We start from the raw sequence: 21,198 nt of genomic DNA, 5'->3' as shown, positions 1-21,198 counted from the left end.
CTGTAGGGAACCTGCTTTGGCAGGGGGGTTGGACTTGATGATCTCTGGAGGTCCCTTCCAACCCCTACAATTCTGTGATTCTGTGATTCATAGTACTGTAGTTGGGGATGAATGTTATTCCCTCCCTCCTCCCAGCAGAGCCTCTGGTACCTCATTTACTGTACATATCTGACCACAACAAGAAGCAACTGACCCACCTGTTGTTTGTGCACATGGCACAGCTTGTTGCGTTCCCTCAGAAGGCCAGTGGCAGCAGCAGGAAGGGAGGGTAATTGTTTGCCATGTCTTAAGGATCAGATCCCTACAGAGAGAGGATCCTGCACTGTCTGGAGAGAGAGAGAAGCCACACAGTAGGCTGGAACAGGGATGTGGGGGATATAGTAGAGAGGTCTTCTCCTGAGGATCCTGAGCACTTCACAGTGACAGACACCAATGTGTCATTTTAAAAGCAGAGTGCAGTGCTTATCATTGCTTTCTGGATGCAGTGACAAGCACTGTATACGCAAAGTGCTACAAATGCAGTTCTACTGTAAGGGTAAGGAGTGTGGTAGGAGTGTTTACCTCTTTCTTAGGCACCAGGCAGCACAGTGGCAGTGCCACGTGCTGGGAAATGACCATGCAGCAGCTAGATGGGCTGTGCTCTCTTTGTGCCCATTCCTACTGCAGTGAGGACATAGGTGAGCTGTGTTTTTAATGGTCTGCCTACAGTGGTTTGGAACAGAGGTGATGCAAATGTAATGAGATACATGTGTGCACAGCCTCACCTGCAGAGTGCTGTCCTGTAGCCGATGGTCCTTCGCCCAGGAGCCTGACTGCGTACCACCACAAGCTCATGGACATGGGGGACAGTGAGGCTTCGGGTAATGGTACATGCTGTGCAGAGTGGGTAATGTGTAATTTAGGTAGGCACTCAGTGCTGAGTGCCATTTGCTGTCCTTTTTGGGTAGATGTTAAAGTCCACTTTGCTCCTTTTCTCGGGGATATTTTCCAAAAAAGCTGGCATCTGCAAGAGCAGTTGGTTCTCCTTTCATACTTGCTGGTATTCACTGGGGAAAAAGCAAGCAGCACAATAACAGTGCAGACTTACCACCCCTTATGGGAAGCAGGTCAGTTTCCTTCTCTGCAATAGAAGCACAGCAGGAGATGACAGCGGCACATGACTGCAGGGCAAGTACCAGGTCAGATCTGACATTGTCTGTAAGGAGCAGTGACATCTATGTCACGCTGTTGTCCAGAACAGGAGAGGTTTCCGTTTGCAGGAGCTGGCTGATCTCAGACATCTGTTACTGTGCTAAAGACCTTGGAGATAACACTACTGCACTTCTGAGGAATGTGAAGCGTCATCTGCCATGGATCATGGTCCTTATGGTTCTCATAAGACCTTTCCATAAGATGTGAGATAACCAATGAAGTAAATATATATATATATTTATATATATATATATGTTAAGCCAGGGGCAAATGTTAAGTAAGGTAGGAAGAATGAATAGAAGAGGTTTCAGGTACTCAGTGCTAACCACAGCCATGAGGCAGTTGGTTCAGCTAACCAGGAAGTAGCAAAACTACACTATGGAAAAACCTTCTGGAGAACAACCTCCATCTGCAGAGTGCTGAGAGAATATTCCAACCACAGCATGCATAGAATGGGAGACTGTAGGGACTGAGATGTAGAAGGACGCAGCTGTCTTCTGGATCTTAAAGAAGGAAAGTGAACAGTGTTGGCTATGTAAGACACAGAGGTGGGAATGAGGTGGGCAGCCAGGGAGGGGAGGGGTGGTGGACATGCTTGCCATCTTGTACAGTGAGAATTTGATGCCGCCAGGTATACACATACGGGCTTTCCCATCATCTCTAATGTTTGTTCTTCTTACTACGGTAATGGTGAAAACCCTCCTGTAAGTCTGCACAGAAATACTGCTCTTTCCAAGCTGCAATGGCTTGTCCACACAGCCAGGCTGTCCTCCCTCTGGAGCTCAAATGTGCTTGCTCCTCAGTCTAGTTGAGGACAGTGTTATATAATCCTCTCAGTCCATAACTTTCCTCCAGAAAAAAAAAAAAAAAAAAAAAATTCCTTTCTGGAAAACACTGGAATTGCAGAAATTGAGCATATACTGTTGCAGTGAGGCCTGAGCAGCTTGCAGAGTGGAAGCAAGGTTTTGCTTGTGTGTCTGCTCACAGCACACAGCAGTGCAGCACAGCGATGAGACCCTGCCAGCTTCCCCTGCAGCAGCAGCCCCTGCTCCTTCGCCTCGTGCACCATTCACAAGCAGACCATGTTTCACTGGGTCAAGTATTTATCATCCAGTTTAAAAAACCGTCTCACTTTTCCTGATCCATATCCCAGCGATTCACTTATCACATTCTTTAAGTGACTTTCTTGTCACTTACTTGTACCTTTGAGCACGCGCACACACACACACACACACACAAATCAGAGCTAGTAATAAGTAAAACTATTCCTTCCAAAACAGAAATTCATTCTTGTCAAGATTCCCATCTATAAATATCTTTGAGAAGGACAGGAAAGTTTAGCTTGGCATAAAAAAGTGGGCACTGTGAGGAATGACAATTTTTAGTGCTACTAGAATGGGCCCCACAATGGATGCATACCATGGCTACGTACAGCCCACCCAGAATACGTGACTCTCCTATGCCTGACTGTGTACCATGACCGTAGATTGGGCATGACTAGTAGGCAAAACCCTGCGGAGAGCTTCAGGGTGCTTCAAGCAATCTGACTGGCTGGGCACCAGGGTGCAAATTCCTGAAAAAAACAACATCTACAGTGAAGTGACAAAAACACAAAGCATTAGATGAGAGCTGTACAGCCCCATGACAAGGGACACCCCTTATCCAGAGGCATTTATCATCTAAGTAAACCCTGTCTGGGGGGATGTGGGCCAAGCAGTGACTTGCTGGAGCGGAACTTCCCTGGGCTGCTGGGTGACAAGGTCAGGCTCCCTGAGCCTCAGTGCCAATCACTACTCCTAAACTTGTTTCTTTGACTTCTTGACTTGCACCTACCGCCCCCAGAGACAGGTGGCCCTACACCACCTGTAATCAGCTTGTTATGTTTTTGGCTCCTTCTCCATCTCCCCTTACGAAGTTCTTCCTTTCCTGATGGTCTGCACCACCAGGAGAACCAGCTGTGTATATACTGGCTCCTCTCTCCATTTCTTCCCACAGCCCCCGAACTGTGCTGTTCCCATACCTGCAGGAGGCTTCGGGGCAGGGCTGACCTTTGTGGCTGTGGCTGTGCGGTGGAAGCGGCTGTTTCTCTGGAGGCTGTGGCTTCCAGAGATGTGCACATAGATACCCCAGGTCAGGTGTCATTTCAGCTACACAAGCGCATCATTTCATCCACACTGCGGAGCTTTACTTCTCCAAAGGAATCACCACTTTCCTGAGCTGCCGCCTTAGGCACACATCAGGGAGCAGGGAGCAGAAAGCTGAGGATGCTTTTATTCCCTGCACACCAGGCGTTAAACCAGGGTCTGTGATGGGGAAGCAGCCCCTCTCAGTTATCACCAAGGCCCCTCTCACACAGGGCCCCATCTGGGGTGGATGCCGGGCCTGGCGATAGCGAGGTCCTTAGGTCAGACCATTCTTGAACAAAGCCTCCTATCTCAGCTCAAAATCCTTTCCCATTCTGTGTGTTTCAAACAATGCCTAAAGAGCCAAAGCACTCTGGAGACACATTTGGCTGCTCTGTCTGCGGCTGGTGCTAAAAGCGCCGCTGACACCTGTCAGGGTGATAGCAGAGCTGGCTTCCCAGAGGCCTTTCCATGAAACCCTCCGAGGTTCGGCAGGCAGGAGCCAGCCTCTCTCCGCCTTTATCTCCCAGCTGCTCTGAGAGGAACCTAAGGTGTGGGAAGGAGGCTTTATCTCTGTGAGTGACAAAATGGCTTGAGTAAATAAGCTACCGGCCCAGAGAAGGCCCCAGGCGTATTTCTGGGGCCAGTTTGAACACCCATAGCTCACAGGAGGAGCTGACTGAGGAGCACAAACCTGCCTCACATCCCACAGAGCACAGCAGGACTGCCTGCACACAGCGGCACACACCCGGCTCCCCTGCACAGCCCATGGCACAGAGCGGGTGCCGCTCACAGCACTGCCCCCAACCAGCACATCTGGAGCCGCGGTGAGGAGAGCAGTCAGAGGAGGTGCTCCCCCATCCCCGCCTAGGGCAGGGCACGGGGCTGGTATCACCCACACTTGGGCCCCTTGGGACTGTGAGCAATCCCAGAGATGTTTGTCACCGGAGGCGATGTGCCCACCTGCAAGATGAGCCAGGTTCCCCCATGCAAACCCCTCCACCACATCCACGCCGCGTTCACACAGCACCGTGCGGAGTGGGACAAGGAAACATCTCCCATATTTCCTTTCAGGCTCAAACCATCCATCTGCCTCTTTTTTCCCAAGTGTGAAACCAACCCCAAGTCCCATCTGAACAGAAACCGCTGTGCTGCATGCTGACGGATGGAGGCTTGGGCACATGCTGGCCTCCTTGTCATATTATCCACTCCAAGGGTGACAAATATCAGCCCACAGCACACAGCAGAGGACGGGCAGTGCCACAGCAGAGCAGCCATGTCCCTCCTTTAGCTCTCTCCCAGCTGTTTGCCTCCTCCTCCCATACGAGGGAAACTGGTGACCAGGGCCTGGGTCAGGGCAGCTCTCGGAGCAGCAGGCGGTCCTGCCGTGCTCTGATTATGTCATTGGAAGCCAGAAAGTAACCCAGGTTTTTCACATTTTTTCCCCAAATGTCATTTCCATTAGATCGTCTGTTTCAGCCAATTTAAGCTCTCAACAGAATTCCCACCAAATTTTATATCAACTATTTTAGGGAAGGGTTTAAAAAAGTGAAAGAGTTTGACTAATTTTAAACCCAGCTTTCCCAGAGGACACTTAACAAAACACACAATGTCTAAAAACCTTTGCCGTTTCGAAGAGTTCAAAATAACATTCCAGAAGGGATCTTTAGAAAAATATTCCTGCACCGGTCCTGCTCCCGCTGCTGGGCCAGCCGCTTTGCTGCAATGCACTTTTGTTATTCATTCAGCTATCAAACGGACATTCACATTGAAAGCTCAGAGTAAAGGAAGTCTAACTAACCTGCTACCTTCTGCTTTCAGAACATTTAGGGGATGCTGAAGGGGCAGAGCCGACGTTCACTGGGAGCGGGGCTGAGCTTCCCCTGCTGCTGGTTCTGCACTCTGTGCTATGCAGGGCAATGGGCTTTTGGATGTCTGCTCTCTCCCCTTCCCTAGTAGGAAATGGACGCGTTTAGAAATGGTTTTATTAAAAGAAAGTAGGAAGGAGGCATTTATGTCACTCTCAGTGTTTCTTGTAGATTATCAGCTGTTGGTCTGGGCTGCTCATCAGCTCGGTGGCACATTGCCTGCTTGGTGACCCCTGACGCTCAGGTGGAACTGCACGAGCGCTCTGAGCAGCCAGCCAGCTCCCATCCCCCCATCACTGTTCTCCCTTCTAGAAGAAAGTTCCCAGCATGCATTTTCTGGGTAGCAAATACAAAGTGCTGTCTCCAGACAAACCCAGTACTCAGGACTCAGAGACTGACACTTTTTTGCAACTGCATATTAGACAGCAATGACAAAGAAACGCCAGCCAGAGGAATTGGGTTTGTCCCATTGCATATTCTTCAGATGAGGCTGTCACCAGCACATGTACTGGTGATGGCAGGCATTTGAGGCATTTTGCATTTGCATTGATTTGCCTGGTGATGAGTGTTAGTGACAGTATTAGATGTTTTGGAAGGAAAATCTATTTTGTCTGTCTTATTGCTAGTTTTCATAGAGTGGATGCCCTTCAAACTAAAGCAACTAATTCTTAAATTTGTTGTTTTAAGAAAAAAAAAAAGAAGCAAAAACTAAGATTTAGTATATTTGAGTCGACATAAGCCCTGAAAGTAATTACTAAAATACTAATGATAGAAGTAACTCATTACTTTATTTTCATTAACAGCAGACAATATTTCTTTTTGTCAACAAAGATATTTCAGATTTATTGAAACATAGTGGGATACGTCTAGGTCTTAAACATACAAACAAACTATAAATAGTTAGAGAAGATAAGAAAAGTAACTTACATAAATAGCCTAAAATTAATACAGAACCCAGGGATCCTTCCTTGCTCCCTGGTACATTTCACATTTCCAGATGTGCCTGGATGACCAGTTGGGGATCAGAGGTCTGAGGCTGCATGACGAGAGGTTGCTCCTCAGACAGAACAAGTCATAATAAATGTCCCATGGCACATCCACTTTTCTATCGTATTCCCTGACCTGAGTCCTAGAGTCACAGAATCTTCATTGTTGGAAGAAACCTGCAAGGACTTCTAGTCCGGCCATCTGCTTACCACCCATATGAAAAAGTACATGACATTCCATGGAGGCATCTTCCATTTCATCTTTCATGAGCCTGTCCTACCTGCAGACCCTTGTCAGGCAGTTTCATTTTCTAAGTGTGGCTTCAGACAGTTGTTGCTTTTGCACATCTGATCCCGCTCCCATCAGCACTGCATTGGTGTAGATGTTATGGTGTACCAAGGACCTCACTGTCTTTGTTGACCTTCACATTATTTTCTTGGGAGTTTAGTCAAGAGAAAACGTCTTGTCTTACAATCTGTGATGTTTTCCTGTAGGAGCTCTCTGACCCTATCTGGTTGCACTGCACAGAGACTTGTCATACCTTGGATGTGAACAGCCTCAACACACATAGTTATTATTACCTCACATAAAGACCTCAAGACATCACCTGAGATCTTTGTCAGGAGATCTAGATTTATTAGGCTTAATGGCAGCACTTAGTACAAGACACTCCAGGTGAATTTTCTACTGGCTCAAGTCAGGTTACAATTCATCACAGCCTCACTGTCCCACTGCCATCTGGAATAGTTGCCAGGCTGATGAATGTGTGCTGGGCCCATGAGAGTGCATAGGAGAAGAAAGACATTCAAGACGCAGTTAGCCACTTTGGTTGAAGCCATACTGGCCTGTTTTCAATTACCAAGTTTATTTCCAGCAGTTTATATCTATTCACCAAGTTTATATCCACTTAAGCTTTCCCATTGCTGTATAATGACTGCCAATTTTGTTCTCACTGGAACAGATTGCCCAGGGAGATGTGGGTGCCCCATGCATGGAGGTGCCCAAGGCTGGATGGGGCCCTGGGCAGCCTGGTCTGGTGGGAGGTCACCAGCCCACAGCAGGGTAGTGGCTGGATGGGCTTTAAGGCCCCTTCCGACCCAAACCGTTCTGTGATTCTATGATTCCATGACAGTGTTGGGCCCACAGAAGGACTCTGCCATTAGCAGTCAACTTCACAGAATTTAGGCTGTAACTGTATGGTAAACATTAAACACTTCCCTCTGGCCGTGATAAGATCGGGCTGAAGCAATACCAGCATACCTCACACGGCCATAGGAAGATGATGACAGGCTGTCCCAGCTAATGGAGCACAAGCTGGCAGTACCTCCACATCTTAGTTCTGTTAAGTCTTAAGACTGACAAGCTTCGTGCTTTGTTCATAAACACCACAGCTCTTTTAATGTATCTACATGGCCAGCTGGAGTGGATTTTAGAAGAGGGCTGAAGAGAAGGTTAGGAGAAGGCAAGACAGGGCTTGCTGCACTGTTCATCCCAGCTGCTTGTTACGTTGGTTATAACATAAAAATACCAGGTTTTCCTGACCTTTTTCCTTTACGTGCTTTCTAACAGCACTACCCAGTACTGCTTGAAATCAGTTTCCACAACTTCATACCTGCTCATTTAGCAGGTATGCACTATATCACAGTACTGCCCTCGTTTCACCAGGAGTCTTTGGTCTTTATAACTTTCTCTACGCTCCTCTTCCCACACTGTATGGTGACCAACCTTCCCCTCTGTCCATTAGTCTCGGCCACTTCTGATGGGATTCTTCACTCGCATCCATTATCTGAAAGTTAGGATCTAGTCTTAGCTGTCATCTAGGCTTCCTCTCTGCTTGATGGAAGGAGAATGTTTCCTCCAAAGGCCCGTTGTCCCAGTCTGAGCTCAAGGTGCTAGATAAGCAAAGGGAATGGCCCTCTGCCGGCACATGCTTTTGTCCCTGCCTGTACAAAAGAGAAGCTGAACTCTGGACCTAATTTGGAGACAGACACATTGGGAAGGATGAGTATGGATCTCACAAAACAGCAGACCTCATACTTTGAGGAGAGCAGACCCTTCTTACAGTGATGCCCAGAGCCCTTCCTCATCCCTGGGCAGCCCCCTTCCACCAGCTTGAGGACAGAACGGCACAGGTCAGGTGTAGACTTCTCACAGAGCCTCTTCCTTCCTACTTGGAGATGGGAGGCTCCAAAACCGCCTACAGAACTTTCAAGGAAGAAGTGAAAACATTCATTTCTAAAAGCAGATTTGTAGAAAATAGGATATTGTAAAAACCAAGAACACGGACCTCCTCTTGGTTCATTTTCCCTCAAAAGAGACATGAAAATGCTTTTTAGCATCATGTGAATAATTATTTTCTTTCCAAGGGTTTGCTCTGCATCTGCGTTATTACATTAGGTCTGTGTTTACACAGTATTTCAGAGCCCTGTCCAAATAACTTTCCCTTTGTTTATGTGTCAACAGTAGGAAGCTCCCTGTTACCATCATTTTCCTGCTTTCTTACTGCAGAGGTATGGCTGCAAGGCCATGCAGCTAAGTGTTTTGAAGTGCCGTGCTGCTGCATCTCTAGCAGTGAGTCTATTCCTCATCACCCAGAGGAAAAAAAGCACCATACTTAAGTCTTCAAAGGATCTACCTAGCATTGCTTTCTGTTTTCATAATCTTTAAAGCAGTAGGTAAATCTGAGGATTACCTCAAACCTGCCCAGTTTGACTTTGTGTTTTTGGGGGTTTGATTATCTTGGAAGAAATTTTTTTGAAATCTCATGTCAAAGAGACCCTGAGGTGTTTTCCAGGGGGAGGATCAGATGGGGAGGAGTTTTTGGGGGGGAGGTGGGAAGCTCCACTGAGGCCAGCCCTGTCCCAGCAGCAGACACTGAGCAGCCGCTTGCTTGAGCACAGAGCTCCCTGCAGAGCCTGTGCTTGCAGCAGGCGAGCCAAGGTGCAAGACAGTAGCAGCCTGAAATCCTGTAAATAAACAACAGGAGCAGCTCGCAGCGCCCTGCTCTCACCACGGGCTGCTCAGCAGTGCTGGTCTGGCTGCTGCAAGGGACACAGTGCTCTGCATGGAGCACAGCAGCACCCGGCGCCCAGCGGCTCTGTACACTGTACCCTGACACATCTCAAAGTGCTCTGGAGGAGGCAGGGCCCTGCAGAAGCCTCTGTTTTTGAGCATCACCTGGGCACAGAGAGGTGGACAGGACTCGTGTGAGAGAGCTGGGGTAAAAGAAGACAGGGCCTTCTGGGACTTGGTTCTTGCAATGGTGAGGGAGCCCAGAGGGCTGGGAGTGGGGCTGGACACCACGGGCAAACACGTGCATCCATGGGCTCCTGTTCTGCCCTGAGCAGCCTCATGCACGCTCATAAATTCTTGCCAGAGACCCTGGGCTGAAGGGGCACTGAGGAATTTCTACACTGTGACTAGTCCAGGCTTGGGCATGAGGGGTGAGCAGCAGCAGAACAGGGAGCTGGCAGCATCTGTGACAGGGCCGGCAGCTCTGCGAGAGCAGGGACCCAGGGAAGCCAAAGGGAATCTCATCCTGAGCAGCTCAGGTGGGATCAGCATCTATGAGCCCCTGTGGCTGAGGAATGCCTCTGAGCCCAGAGGTCACCTGGGTGGGGACAGCTGGCAGTGCTGCCAGTGGGGTCCTCCAGGAATCTGACAATCAAAGTGAAATTTGGGATCCATCTGCACCCTCTTCCTTGGCCAAGGCAGACAAGCAATGGCACAAGCTTCAGAGAAATAATGCATCTAATCCGCCTGAGTAATGCTAATGCAAGCCTCTTGATTAGTGTTTAGAAACCAGGCAAACAATTGATTTAAAATAATTGGTAAATTATGATTAAATAAAAACATTTATACAAAAGAGTTTGTCATTGATATGGTTAAATAAATATTTGTAGAAGTAACTTATACTTGGCCCCGTGCCTGGGCGATGAGCTCTCTTGGGCTGGCTGTGGTTTCATTTTAATAAAGACCAGAAGGCATTCCAGAAATACATAATGCTCCCAACCCATCCGATGTATATCAGGGGCTTTAGCTCTGCTCACCCCGACCAGCTTTGCACCGCTGGGCAGAGCCTGACACAGTCCCTGCCTCAAAGCACACTTCTCACTTAGGGCTGGACTGCAGAGCTTGGCGGGCAGGAGTAGGGGATGTAGATGGAAATGCTCAATTCACCATCACTGCCCTCCCTCGATGCAGCAGAGGTAGGGCTGGGCAGGCTGCTTTGTAGTGAAACCTCAAGATTTAGAGCTGCTGCGGGACTTACAACAATACAGCCTTTATCTTACCCTTCTGGTGGGAGTTTTCCAAGTGCTTTGTGGAGGGGTTAGCCTCATTATCCATTGTTTAGAGATAAGGAAACAAAAAAGAGACTGTGACTTGCTCAGAGTCCCCCTGCAGAGGGAACAGCACCAGGCCACTCTGCTGGACGTGAATGCTCAGACACCTTTAGGTCTAAAGTCAGATGGTTTCTGCTATGCCTGGCCACAGAGACGCTCCCGCGGGCTAACAGGGCTTGTGCAGCCCCTGCAGACACCCATGTGCTGCCCAGCATCATTCTGCAGCATCTCAGCACTTGGAGGTCAGCAGAGGCAGTCAGCTGGGAGCTCCAGAGCTGACACTGCCTTTGCCATTGCTTTGCTCCCTTCCCATTTCCACTTAGCCAGCAAGCCACCAGAGCTCGGGGCAGGCGCATTAAGCACCTGCCTGCATCTTGAGCTCCAGCAATGCACTGCTCAACCTGACAGCATGTTCACAGCTCACAACAGCATGTTCCCGTCCCAGTGCCACCTGTCTGGTCACCTTTCTGGGCAAACTGGGCTTTGGGCCTTTTGCTCCCCACCACCTCTGTCCCACCGTGGCCCTGAGATGTGGGACGGAACCACTCCCCGCACACCCTGCTCTGTAAGCACAACAGGCAGAGTTTTACAATCAAATATTTACGCTAGTAGAAAACATTTTACATAATCTTTAAACAGCTATGTCATGTCCCTATTTTCATTCTCTGATCTTTCTGTTTTGAATTGGGATTGGAGAATTTAGAGCATTTGCAGAGAAGTAAATATTATGATGAAAACATCAGACAGCTTCATAGTAGCGTTAGTAAAGTGCAGAAGTATTTTTGTGTTCGTGTTGTCAATTGCATAACATCTACTGGACCTTCATAAATTAAGAGACCTTGCTTGGATGTTTGTAGCATTGTGATAAATAGTTCACAGCTTGAATTCAAGCTGTCAGAACTGGGAAGAGCTCATGACATCTCCACTCTGAATTCCTGCCCTCGGGCTCACTGAGGACACAGAGAGGTGAAGGACCAGCCACAATGACTGGCAGTGGCAGATCAGCCAATTTAAGATAGGCAGAAGGGAAGGAGTGGGCTGCGTGGGACCATCCATGCTCACAGCTCCCAGCTGAAAAAATCCTAAGCTCTGGGCCAAGCCCTCAGCTAAGACCAAGCTAGGAACATTCTGAGTCTTTCCCTAGAGGCCACCTCTGCTTCACAGTGACAGAGACACTGCGGCTTTGCTGGCTCACACTCAGAAAAGCACTGCCTGTCCCAGATCATAGACAGGAGTATCCTACTGCCATATGAGACCCATAGAACTTCTTCTGTTACTCTCAGGCATGCAGTAGACAGTCATTTGTTTGCAGGTTCCAGAAGGTCATGCCTAGAAGCACAGCTGGAACTCTGCTGGGGCAGTCTCAGAGGAGGATGTTCCAATCTGCCCTAACTTCAGTTGGCTGCATTGGTCAGGGTTTCCATCACTGGGACCTATTAACAGGAAGACCTGCCCCTCAGTCTCCCCATGGAGCTGTAGGGCATTAGAGAGAAGTGAAAGACAAACCACGCTCATGCTCCTGGAGAGAAGGGTGTGCACAGACATGGCAGGGCACCAGCTTTGTGGAAGAATCACCTGCATGGACAGTTGTAAAATGTCTGCAGGACCTTTTTACTTGGCATTGCATCTAACTCTATGCCCTGTGGTGAGTCTGGCTTGCTGAATTCAGGAGCTGCTGACACCACCACCAAGTGGCATCAACACCCACAGTAGCTGGGTTACACAAGCAAAATGGCAGGTGCAGGCGGTGCAGGCTGCAAGCTGCTTCTTGGGCACAGGGCTGGCTGGCTGGCTGGCTCTCCTGTCCAGTGCACCAGGCAGAATGGATCCCTTGCACAAAGGTGAAATGGCAGGAGGCAGAGCCCAGACTCATCTGGCAGCACAGCCCAGGCTGGGATCTAGGAGATATCACTGCTGTAGCTGCTGCTCTGCTGCTCTCAGACCTGCTGGACTCGTGCTGCCCGTGGCACAGGCACTGTGTCACACACTGATCCTCTGAGTCCCCTGGGGGATCATGCAGAAACATCAGCTCCTTTCAGTCTTTTTCCCACAGATGCAAATCTACATAGAAACAAACAATCTGCTTTAAAATAAATCAGTACCATAAACAATAGGGTGTGCTGGGAGATTAGAAGGGACTGCTTCCTGGTATCTGGTGAGCAACACAGAGCTGATATCCTTGTGGCTCTGGGGTGTGACTTCTCAGTTCAAAGGAATTCCCTACCGTGAGTAATTTATGCTGGTATTTAAGGCTCCTTCACTCCTTCACTCACTGAAGTCAGTAAGACTTCATTATAGCAAAGGTGCCTATGGAAGTGCTGGAAACAGGAGAATGGGGAGCAATGCTGGACTTAGTATTTGCGTACCTACAGGCTTGTTTCATCTGCCAGAGTGAAGTGGCAGCAGTGGCCGTGCCGGCTGTGCTCAGAGCCGAGCAGTGCCATGGGGCAGCACAGTGCCTGGTGGCAAATGGGCTCACACACACAGGGGATTGGGCAGCATGAGCTCTGGAAACACATGAACACGTGTGGAACGGTATATGCTCTGTTCCTACGCTATCAAAAGCAGATAACCTCTGGGCAAATGGCTCAGTATCTGTGTCTGATCTCAGTTTCTGTACACCCTCCTTGTCTCCGGTCTGAGATTTACTGGGGACAGCTTACCTCTGTTTCTTGAGGTTGTCAGGGATACATGCAGACAGGCTGACTCTCCCATAATGACCAGTGCAGGGGAACACCATCTCTGGACTATGAATTCAGCAGCTGAGTCAGCTGTGGAGACAGGTCCTCTCCTGGAGGTTGCACCATATTCTGAGAAATGTGGACAGTGACCAGAGACTTTGTGAGGTTTGGAGACAGGTTTTACTGCGCTGCTCCCCAGGGGTGGGGTGGTTGGGCAAGGATGGGAGGAGAGCACATTGGGCTTCAGCTAATTCTCTGAGAGGATGCCAGATGGACAGGTGGCTGTGGGCCACAGGTAGTTCAGAGCCATGTCTGATGGAGCGCATGAAGTGCCTTGCTTATCCCTAACATGTGTGCATCTTACCTGTCTTGTTTATCTTGCTGGGCAAGGGCAGAGCTCTGCTCTCATTTGGGATAAACAAATGGCAGACTATTTAAAGCATTCCAGGGAGAGAGGAACAGCCATTGCAAGCATCACCAGAAGAAATGAGGAAGGACAGGGAGCAGGGGCAACATCTCCAGGGATACCAGTATGCTGAGGACTGACTTTCCTAGCACTGTGTCTAAGGAGCTGTTGAAGTAGCATCAGAAGGGACTTCAGAAGAAATTTGCCATGAGTTAGCCAATGAGATCTCTGCTCAGACACCCCCAGCTCCAAATCTGTTTGTAGGAAGTGGAAGAGTCTTCCAGGTTTGAATGACTTCTAAGATATGGGAGTAAATGGTCATTTTTTAACACTAGAGTGTGGTGACTGTGGAGTGACAAAAGAATGTGTGTTTGGAGGGGACTGCTCAGCAGAAGCACCATTGAAGAGGGCTGATGATTCAAAAATGACCAAGCAGTCAGAAGTAAATCTTCCTCCAAAGACTTGCAGAAGACTCTCTTCGTGCTGAACACGTGAAAGATAACACCAGATGAAATTCAATGTCAATAAATGCAAATAATTCATACAGTGGGAAAAAGGATCAACCTCTGTGCATCCCCACACTCCTGAGGCCTGCACTGGCAGTTCCAGATCAGGAAAGAGGGTCACTTCAGACTTGAGAAATGTCGTCCCCATGTCCAGTGGCTACCAAAGTGAGTACTTCAATGCCCTTCTCAGGAGAGCACAGAGGGGACTCCACCAGGTGGCTCCAACACCTCCTGGTCGGGCATCTTTACGGAGAGCAGCACCAGGCACCAAGGTTATCTGGAAGAAACTATGGTTTAACTAGATTGTGACTTTCCAGGTGAAATCATATGCACCAGATGAAGCACCTTCATTAGATACTTCAGTCTTTGTGCTTTTGTCCTTTCTGTTTTTAGTGTCATTCAGCAGAGTGCCCCCACAAAGAATCTGGGGATCTGGGAATTTAAGGAAAGGACAATGATAGGCCAGCAGGCTTTAGCTGATATATATGTAGTTTTCAAAAAGGGGGGGAAAAAAAGAACCAATATAAGCTGTGACAGTCTTTTCCTTGATGAGCTTGAAATGCCCCAGAGGAGGGAAAAAAGCCGCAGCAGCAGCAATCAAGCACTGCTACTAGCCTTCAGGGCTGGCTTTCATATTTCTAATGAGCAATTGTGAGAATTAATCCAGTTGAACAATCTCTGTATATCTAACTAAAAAGCTTTATCCCAGATGGTATGGATACCACCTTATACACTTACCACTGCACACATTCAGAGTGACCCAGGCTCAAGGAACCTGTGCTTTTTGCATGACTCCATCTCTCAGGCTTCCGTACTTGGGAAGCTTGGAGGTTTTACCCTCCCTTCAGATCTGAAAGTAAAGAATTTACTTTCTCTCTCTCATGCTCCCCAGTTGGGTCAGGTAACACCCAAATCTCTTGAGCCTTCTGAGATTTGACTGAACAGTTTACTAGCTGAAACATTAATGAACATACTGTTCATCCTTTTTCCCAGTTGATCATTGCTCAACTTTTCTACTTGCTTTTCTTGAGCGTTCCAGACTGTCACTCATTATAATGCCTTGCTCTCTGCCTTGGAACAATTCTGAGTTTTCACCACACTCACACAAGAGACCAGGTGAAAAGTTTCCTGTAAGTCAAAAACTGAATATTCAGATTGGTTCTGTTTTATCCACTACTTCATATGCATCTCCAGACTGCTCTGAAAAGTTATGGTATCATCTCTCTACCCAATTTTATGTGTCCATGCTAGAAAACAGAAGTACTTTAATCACTGGGCGAGTCCAGCCAATGAAGGATGGAGAATCACAAGGAACCTGCAGGCACCAGAAGGAGTGTGGGTACCTGAGTGGGGCTTTCAATGGCAGGGAGAGTAAATCCTACAGGAATTTGCAGTGAATTTCCACTGCAAGAAACTGTAGCCTGAGGCTATGGGTGTTGATAAGCCCTGTCTTGTCCTTGGGCTGTTCGTGGTGTGGTTCTGTTAAATGGTGTCATTTGCTTCAGGATGAAGCACTATTCATCAGGAAATCTCCATCAGGCAGGACATTTCAAGTAGTGAAACAAGCATTAGGCAAGATTAGTAAGGAGTAAACTCCTGGCCAGATTGCTGGACAGTACAGCAGGGCTCTGTTTCCAGAGCTCTGTTTCAGATCTGTGCTTGGACATGAATTTGTTTCAGTGATTTTAATCCTCTCAGACATTAAGAAATATCAGAGGTACTATGGCAAGGAAGCCACAGGTCCAGCTCATTTTGGGAATCAGCTCAGAACATGGAATACATGATGGCCAGGAAACCCAGCACTACACAGTCATCAGTGCTGTGTGGAGGTAAGCAGGGCTGCTGGGGCTACGAGGTACCAAGGGTCTTTGGCAACATGAGCCTAGGGGTCTGCAAGCCTTGAAATTTGTATCACCAAACCAAAATGCATAACTGGACTAACAGAAACTGTAGAACAGTAGCCATGGAAGGAAGGGAGAAAGGAAAGGAGAAAAAAGAGAAGGAGAAAGAAAGAAAAAGATAAACACCCATCACATCTGAAGAAGTTTTCAGGTGGGATTTTATGCTCTACAAGGATAGCTTCCTGCCCAGGTGAGTCCCATGTGTCCTCAGCTTTTAAGACTTCTGTTTCTAGGGAAAATGTGCTGTCAGTTCCCTCTCTTACATTTACCTGAAGTGAACCAGACGTGGGCTTGGGAAGGGGAACCTCAAAGGATCTGCACCACTTTACTCAGCATGTCTTCTGAAAGGTTTTGTTCTGTGAGAGAATGTTTGGTAGGTGGAGATGCTTCCTGCCCTGCAGCTATGTCCAGCTGGTGGCTGAGCCCAGCCTCCTCAGGGTCACGCTGCTCATCTGTAGCATGGGAAACCTGGATCATGATTCAAACCCTGCCTCTTTTCTGTGGCATTATTCTGAGTGCCACAAGTAGGAGAACAAGAGGATTTGTCCTATGCACCTGCAAACATCTCAAGAAGTATGCAAACATCTCAAGAAGGCAATACTATGGGCACAGCCACGTGCTGACAAAGGTGGGCACAGAGCAGTGCAGCTCTCGCCATGCCTGCATTGCAGGAGGGAAATGCAGCTGAAATGCTTTCAGCTTCTCCAAGCAGTCCCTGGGTCCCCGGGAGGTTTGTGCAGCTAAACCAGGAGGTTTGTGCAGCTGAAGGTACGCAGCCCACCTGCAGGAGCTGGATGAGAGACAGCAGAGCACAGCGGCACCTCCGATGCTCCTTCTTCTCTCTGATGGAGAGGGCACTGCCACTCGTGAAGCCATGCCCAGCTGCCAACCCTTCCTTGGGCTCAGAGGGAACCCACAGCCCACACAGCGCATAGAGGTGCGGGGCCCGTCCCGCACCACGCTGCAAAGAGTTAAGCCTTCGCTCTGTTGATATTTCCAAGCAGCTCCGAAAGTCTCCGAGACAGGGAGAGCCCTGATTGGCTGCGTACCGGCCGGTAGTAATTAGTATCAGATATCAAACTTCTGTCTTTGCTAAGACCCTTTCCGATAGTCGCTGCTCCCCGCTAGACGATGACATCAGCCAGGACACCCAGCTGCTGGTAGTAAACTCCGCGCGGGAGGAGGCTCCCGCTAGCGAAAAGTTAATTAGTTCAACACAGCACAGGGGGAGCAGTTGGTTTCTGTGGAGGGTCAGTACTGGATGGGACCAAATCTTTCAAAGCCACTTGCTGCTTCTTACCAGCCAGCTGTAAAAGCACCCAGAGGGTCCGGGAGAGCTGGATGAATCCTGAGCACTAGCCGTGGCCAGCTTTTCTCTTTGGAGGAAGTTAATGGTTTAAGTGAGGGGCGTCTGGATCCGGTCCCCAAGACACCATGACACTCCTGGGGTCTGAGCACTCCTTGCTGATTCGGAGCAAGTTCAGATCAGGTAGGGGAAACCTCCAGATTTCTCTTAAAACTTCTCTCTCTGGCAAGCCGCAGCCACAGACTGTTTTGCATTAAATGTTTGGAAGCAGCATGCGAGCAAAATATTCAGGGGGTCATAGAGCTGTCACAGCTTTGCTCTTACAGAGGCTATTCTGCAAGTGGAGAAATTCATCTTCCCTTTTCTCTGCTTCTTTCTTCTTCTTTTTTTTTTCTTCTTCTTCTGGTTTTTCATTGTCTTCAATTTATGCCTGTGGTTAGTTTTGGCAAAATTGCACTTGCCGGGTCCCCTGCCCTGACCCTACATTATAGGATTTGGGCAGGAAGCCAGAAGGGCATCTGTGAAAAGCAGCATACGGAGCGCTGTCTGTCCGTCCCAGGTGCTCGGGGGCTGCGGTGGTAGCGGCGGTGGGGACGGGCCCAGCGCTCACTCTGACATGCAGGCAGCTGACTTTGTTCCATTAAAGTTGTGACTAATTGGAGAAAAATGAATTTGAAGAAATGCGTCATTTTTAGAAGTAAAAATAACAAATGGAACATGAAAAGTATTTAAAGTGACATCATCAGAGAAATAAAACCAGAGCCACACAATTGATCTCCACTCTCGGAGGGTTTGCGAGTAAAACATGTCTCAGTCGCGTAGGGCAGGGGGAGCTCCGCTAAGGGGCTGCTCAGAGGACGCTCAGCACGAGTGAAGGTGAGTGAAGGTGAACTATGGGACGGTCCCTTCTAAATCAGACCCTCTGCTGGATATTCATGCCTTTATTCGCTGGCTATATTTATAGTAAGTATGCTATGCTTCCGAGCGGGTGTCTCATAATGTTTGTTAACGAATATAACATACTGTAATATTGACGGAGCTTGCTTCAGTCACAGGGGCAAAGTCCTCACTGTGAAGTTATCAGTGGGGATGTTGGGACAAACCAGCTGCATGTGCCCCACGCGATGCTGTGGGGCAGGACGGGGCGTCACGTTGGCAGATGGTCTGGCATGTCAGCCGTGCCGCATGTGTGTGTGTGTGTGCGTGTGTGTGTGCGTGCCTCCTTGTGCGCTGCAGATAATGAGATTGGAGATTTATGACACTGATGGTAGACATGAGTGGTGTTATCAGGATCTCTTAGATAGCTGGGTGGTCAACTTAAACTTTGTTTTCTCAGCAAATGCAAAGTTGGCAGTTGGTTGAAAACCTAAGAGTGTGTGTGCAAACACGAGTGTCCTAGTTTGGCTCAATTATACAAAACTTGGGTCCAGGGCTTTGGTGTGGTTTCCATATCACTCTGATCTTACATTTCATTAGATTAAGTCATTCCTTAGATTTTGTTGGTATATTATGTTGCGTTGCTGTTCATTTGAAAAAAAAATCTGTAACAATTCCTCCAGCAACTACAAAGCAACACTGCCACCTTTCTGAAGCAAGCAGGATGGGCTGCACTGTGTCCCTGCATTCTTTGCAAATGAACCAGTATTGTTTTTGAGGCTCATTTCTGCTTTGTTTGTAAGCTGGCTTTATTGTGGAACCAACAGTGGGATCTCTAAACATATTTTTCAAATGATTCTTCAGTAAAAGTAAACTTTGTGGGTCACTGCGCCCATAAATTCTCGTGCCTTTCAGCATTTCTGGGGCAGTCAATTTGTGGGGCATTCTTTGGTGCATGACTGATTCCCACAGCTGCCACTCCTCACTATTGCCTGGTGAAAGACAAGATTCCCATTCGACGAGATTTCTCTGCCTATTTGTTAAGGTCGAGTCAGGCCTGCCAAGATCCCCAATGCACAACTGCCCTTTGCCGTTTGCATTGCCGCGGCCATAGGAGTGCCAATAGATCAGCAATGCTGCCGCCTTCTTTGGATTTTAGAAGCATGGAGGACAATGAAAAAAAAAGGTAGCATAATGTGGTTGAAGCAGTGAAATCTCTTTTACATAAGTCTCTTAGGGACATTTTTCTCTGCTGCCCCTGCTCCATGTGCAGCCTTGGTAGCTGCACACCCCAGAGTGACAGCAGGAAGTGAGGAACCAGCCAGGGGGATGCAGAGCTTCATGGTGCATCCTTGCTTTGGCAGTGGTCTTTCACAGGCAGGTATGAGGCTCTGCTAGCCCCCCGGGTATTGGCAAGATTAGCTGTGCTCTGTGACTCATGATAAGTCAGAATCTCTCTTGAAGGATCCCATGCTAATGTCATTAAAGACTGGGGTAAATCTTAATAACCGCATTTTTGTTGTTTCTCCATAGTTTGCGTACACTGAACAGCAGAGTCATTTGTGTGCTAGAGAGTGCAAGAAATACATGACATACTTGCTGTTTCTTCATCCCAGAATCTCCTTGATATTTGTGACACACAGCAGGCAGATAGTTGGGTACAGAGGTGGCAGTGAGAAGGTGGTGGCATGTGGGTGTCCTTCCTGGAGTGCTTTGTGGGTGCCTTGCTTCCACCCAGCAGCAAGAGCAGCACAGAAGACTTTGCCCAGGGAAGGCCGGGCTGCTGGAGTTGGTGGCTTTTCCACACAGTGCCCTGTAATCCTCCTTCAGTCCCGCAGTGTTTCCTCTTGCTCTTGTCTTCCCGGTGGCCTGTAGAGAAGGACCAGCACAGCTGTGCTATGCGGAGAGATGCGGTTCCTGCAGTGCAGAGCACCAGGAGCTGCTCCAGAGCAGCCAGATCCAACCACCAGCATGTGGCAGGCTGTTAGGTTTCCTCTCCCCTTCCTCCAGGATTTGTGTGCGTGTTTATTTTGTCTATTTTTGCCAAAGATAAATATACTGATCTGAGGTCATCCTGACAAATTTTGCTGGAATTATGATTCTTCAAGCCTGCCATGCTATCGCATGTGCTCCAGTTGTCAATGGGATTGCATTAAATCAACCAGAACATTGAAGGGCTGTTCCAGAAAGTATTTAACTCTTCCCAGAGACAATTATTTATGTGATCTTCTGCTTTGAATACAAACCAATTGTGCTCCAGACGCAGAGAAGTGTTGTCATCAGACAGAGCAAACAAAGCTGGCGAGTGCAGAATTAACCTTACCTCTGACCTTTGCTGTTCAGTGATAAGGAAAGAGAGTTTAGATGGTATAACAACAGTGGCAGTCCAGATAATTGGTGGAAAGTGGAAGTGTAACACTATAAACATGTCTCCATGTGCCGTACAAGGGGTAATATCCATGCCTGGTTGTGGACGCACAGATGTGAATGTTCAACGAAGACTTGCTTGCCTGTATAGAGGAAAGAATTAGAGCTTGAGGTAAGATGGTCAAGATGGGAGATGAAATTATTCTGTCTGCCATGGTGGAGAGAGGGATTTGGACTGAAATCTGCAGGTTGTTAATGGCAGAAGACAGAAGGTCTTGGTAGGGTGGTAGACTGGACGTGGGAGTGGAATCTTCATTTTTCAAAGAAAATGTGTGTGCACATATTTCCTTTCCAATCAGGCATTCGTTCAGGTCACAGCCAGTGCCTATGTTCAGACCATGGCCTATCTGTAGCTGATAACAGTTTTGTGATTTCATAAAGTCTTTGTACAACACTGACTTGATTATAGACCATTGTTGGGTTTACGTTATCGTTCCAGCATCTTGTACCTTGGTGTTTTAGCTGTCAAAAATCTGTTTCTCTGTCAGTTAGGCATGTGTTACAGCACAGATTGAGCCATACCTCACTGTGCTTGAGGAGAAGGACGTGCAGACCGCTCAAAGGGAGGCTGAGGGGATCGTCC

The 21,198-nt window shown here is 48.2% G+C and overlaps 1 protein-coding gene across 11 annotated transcripts in view; it reads left to right on the top strand.

The window, feature by feature from the left end:
* Positions 1-21,198, top strand: part of MYOCD (myocardin) — a 224,920-nt gene that overhangs the window by 172,536 nt on the left and 31,186 nt on the right. The window contains exon 1 of one of the 11 annotated variants that reach the window (XM_048965342.1): positions 9,414-9,431. The exons of 6 other annotated variants lie outside the window; for them this stretch is intronic. In XM_048965342.1, coding sequence (XP_048821299.1) covers positions 9,429-9,431 — 3 coding nt within the window. In that variant the 5' untranslated portion in view covers positions 9,414-9,428. 4 more of the 11 variants (XM_048965339.1, XM_048965345.1, XM_048965343.1 and 1 more) reach the window with 4 other exon arrangements.

This window comes from Lagopus muta, chromosome 18 (genome assembly GCF_023343835.1).
Source record: "Lagopus muta isolate bLagMut1 chromosome 18, bLagMut1 primary, whole genome shotgun sequence".
Taxonomy (NCBI): domain Eukaryota; kingdom Metazoa; phylum Chordata; class Aves; order Galliformes; family Phasianidae; genus Lagopus; species Lagopus muta.
This window is presented reverse-complemented; position numbering and strand designations above follow the sequence as displayed.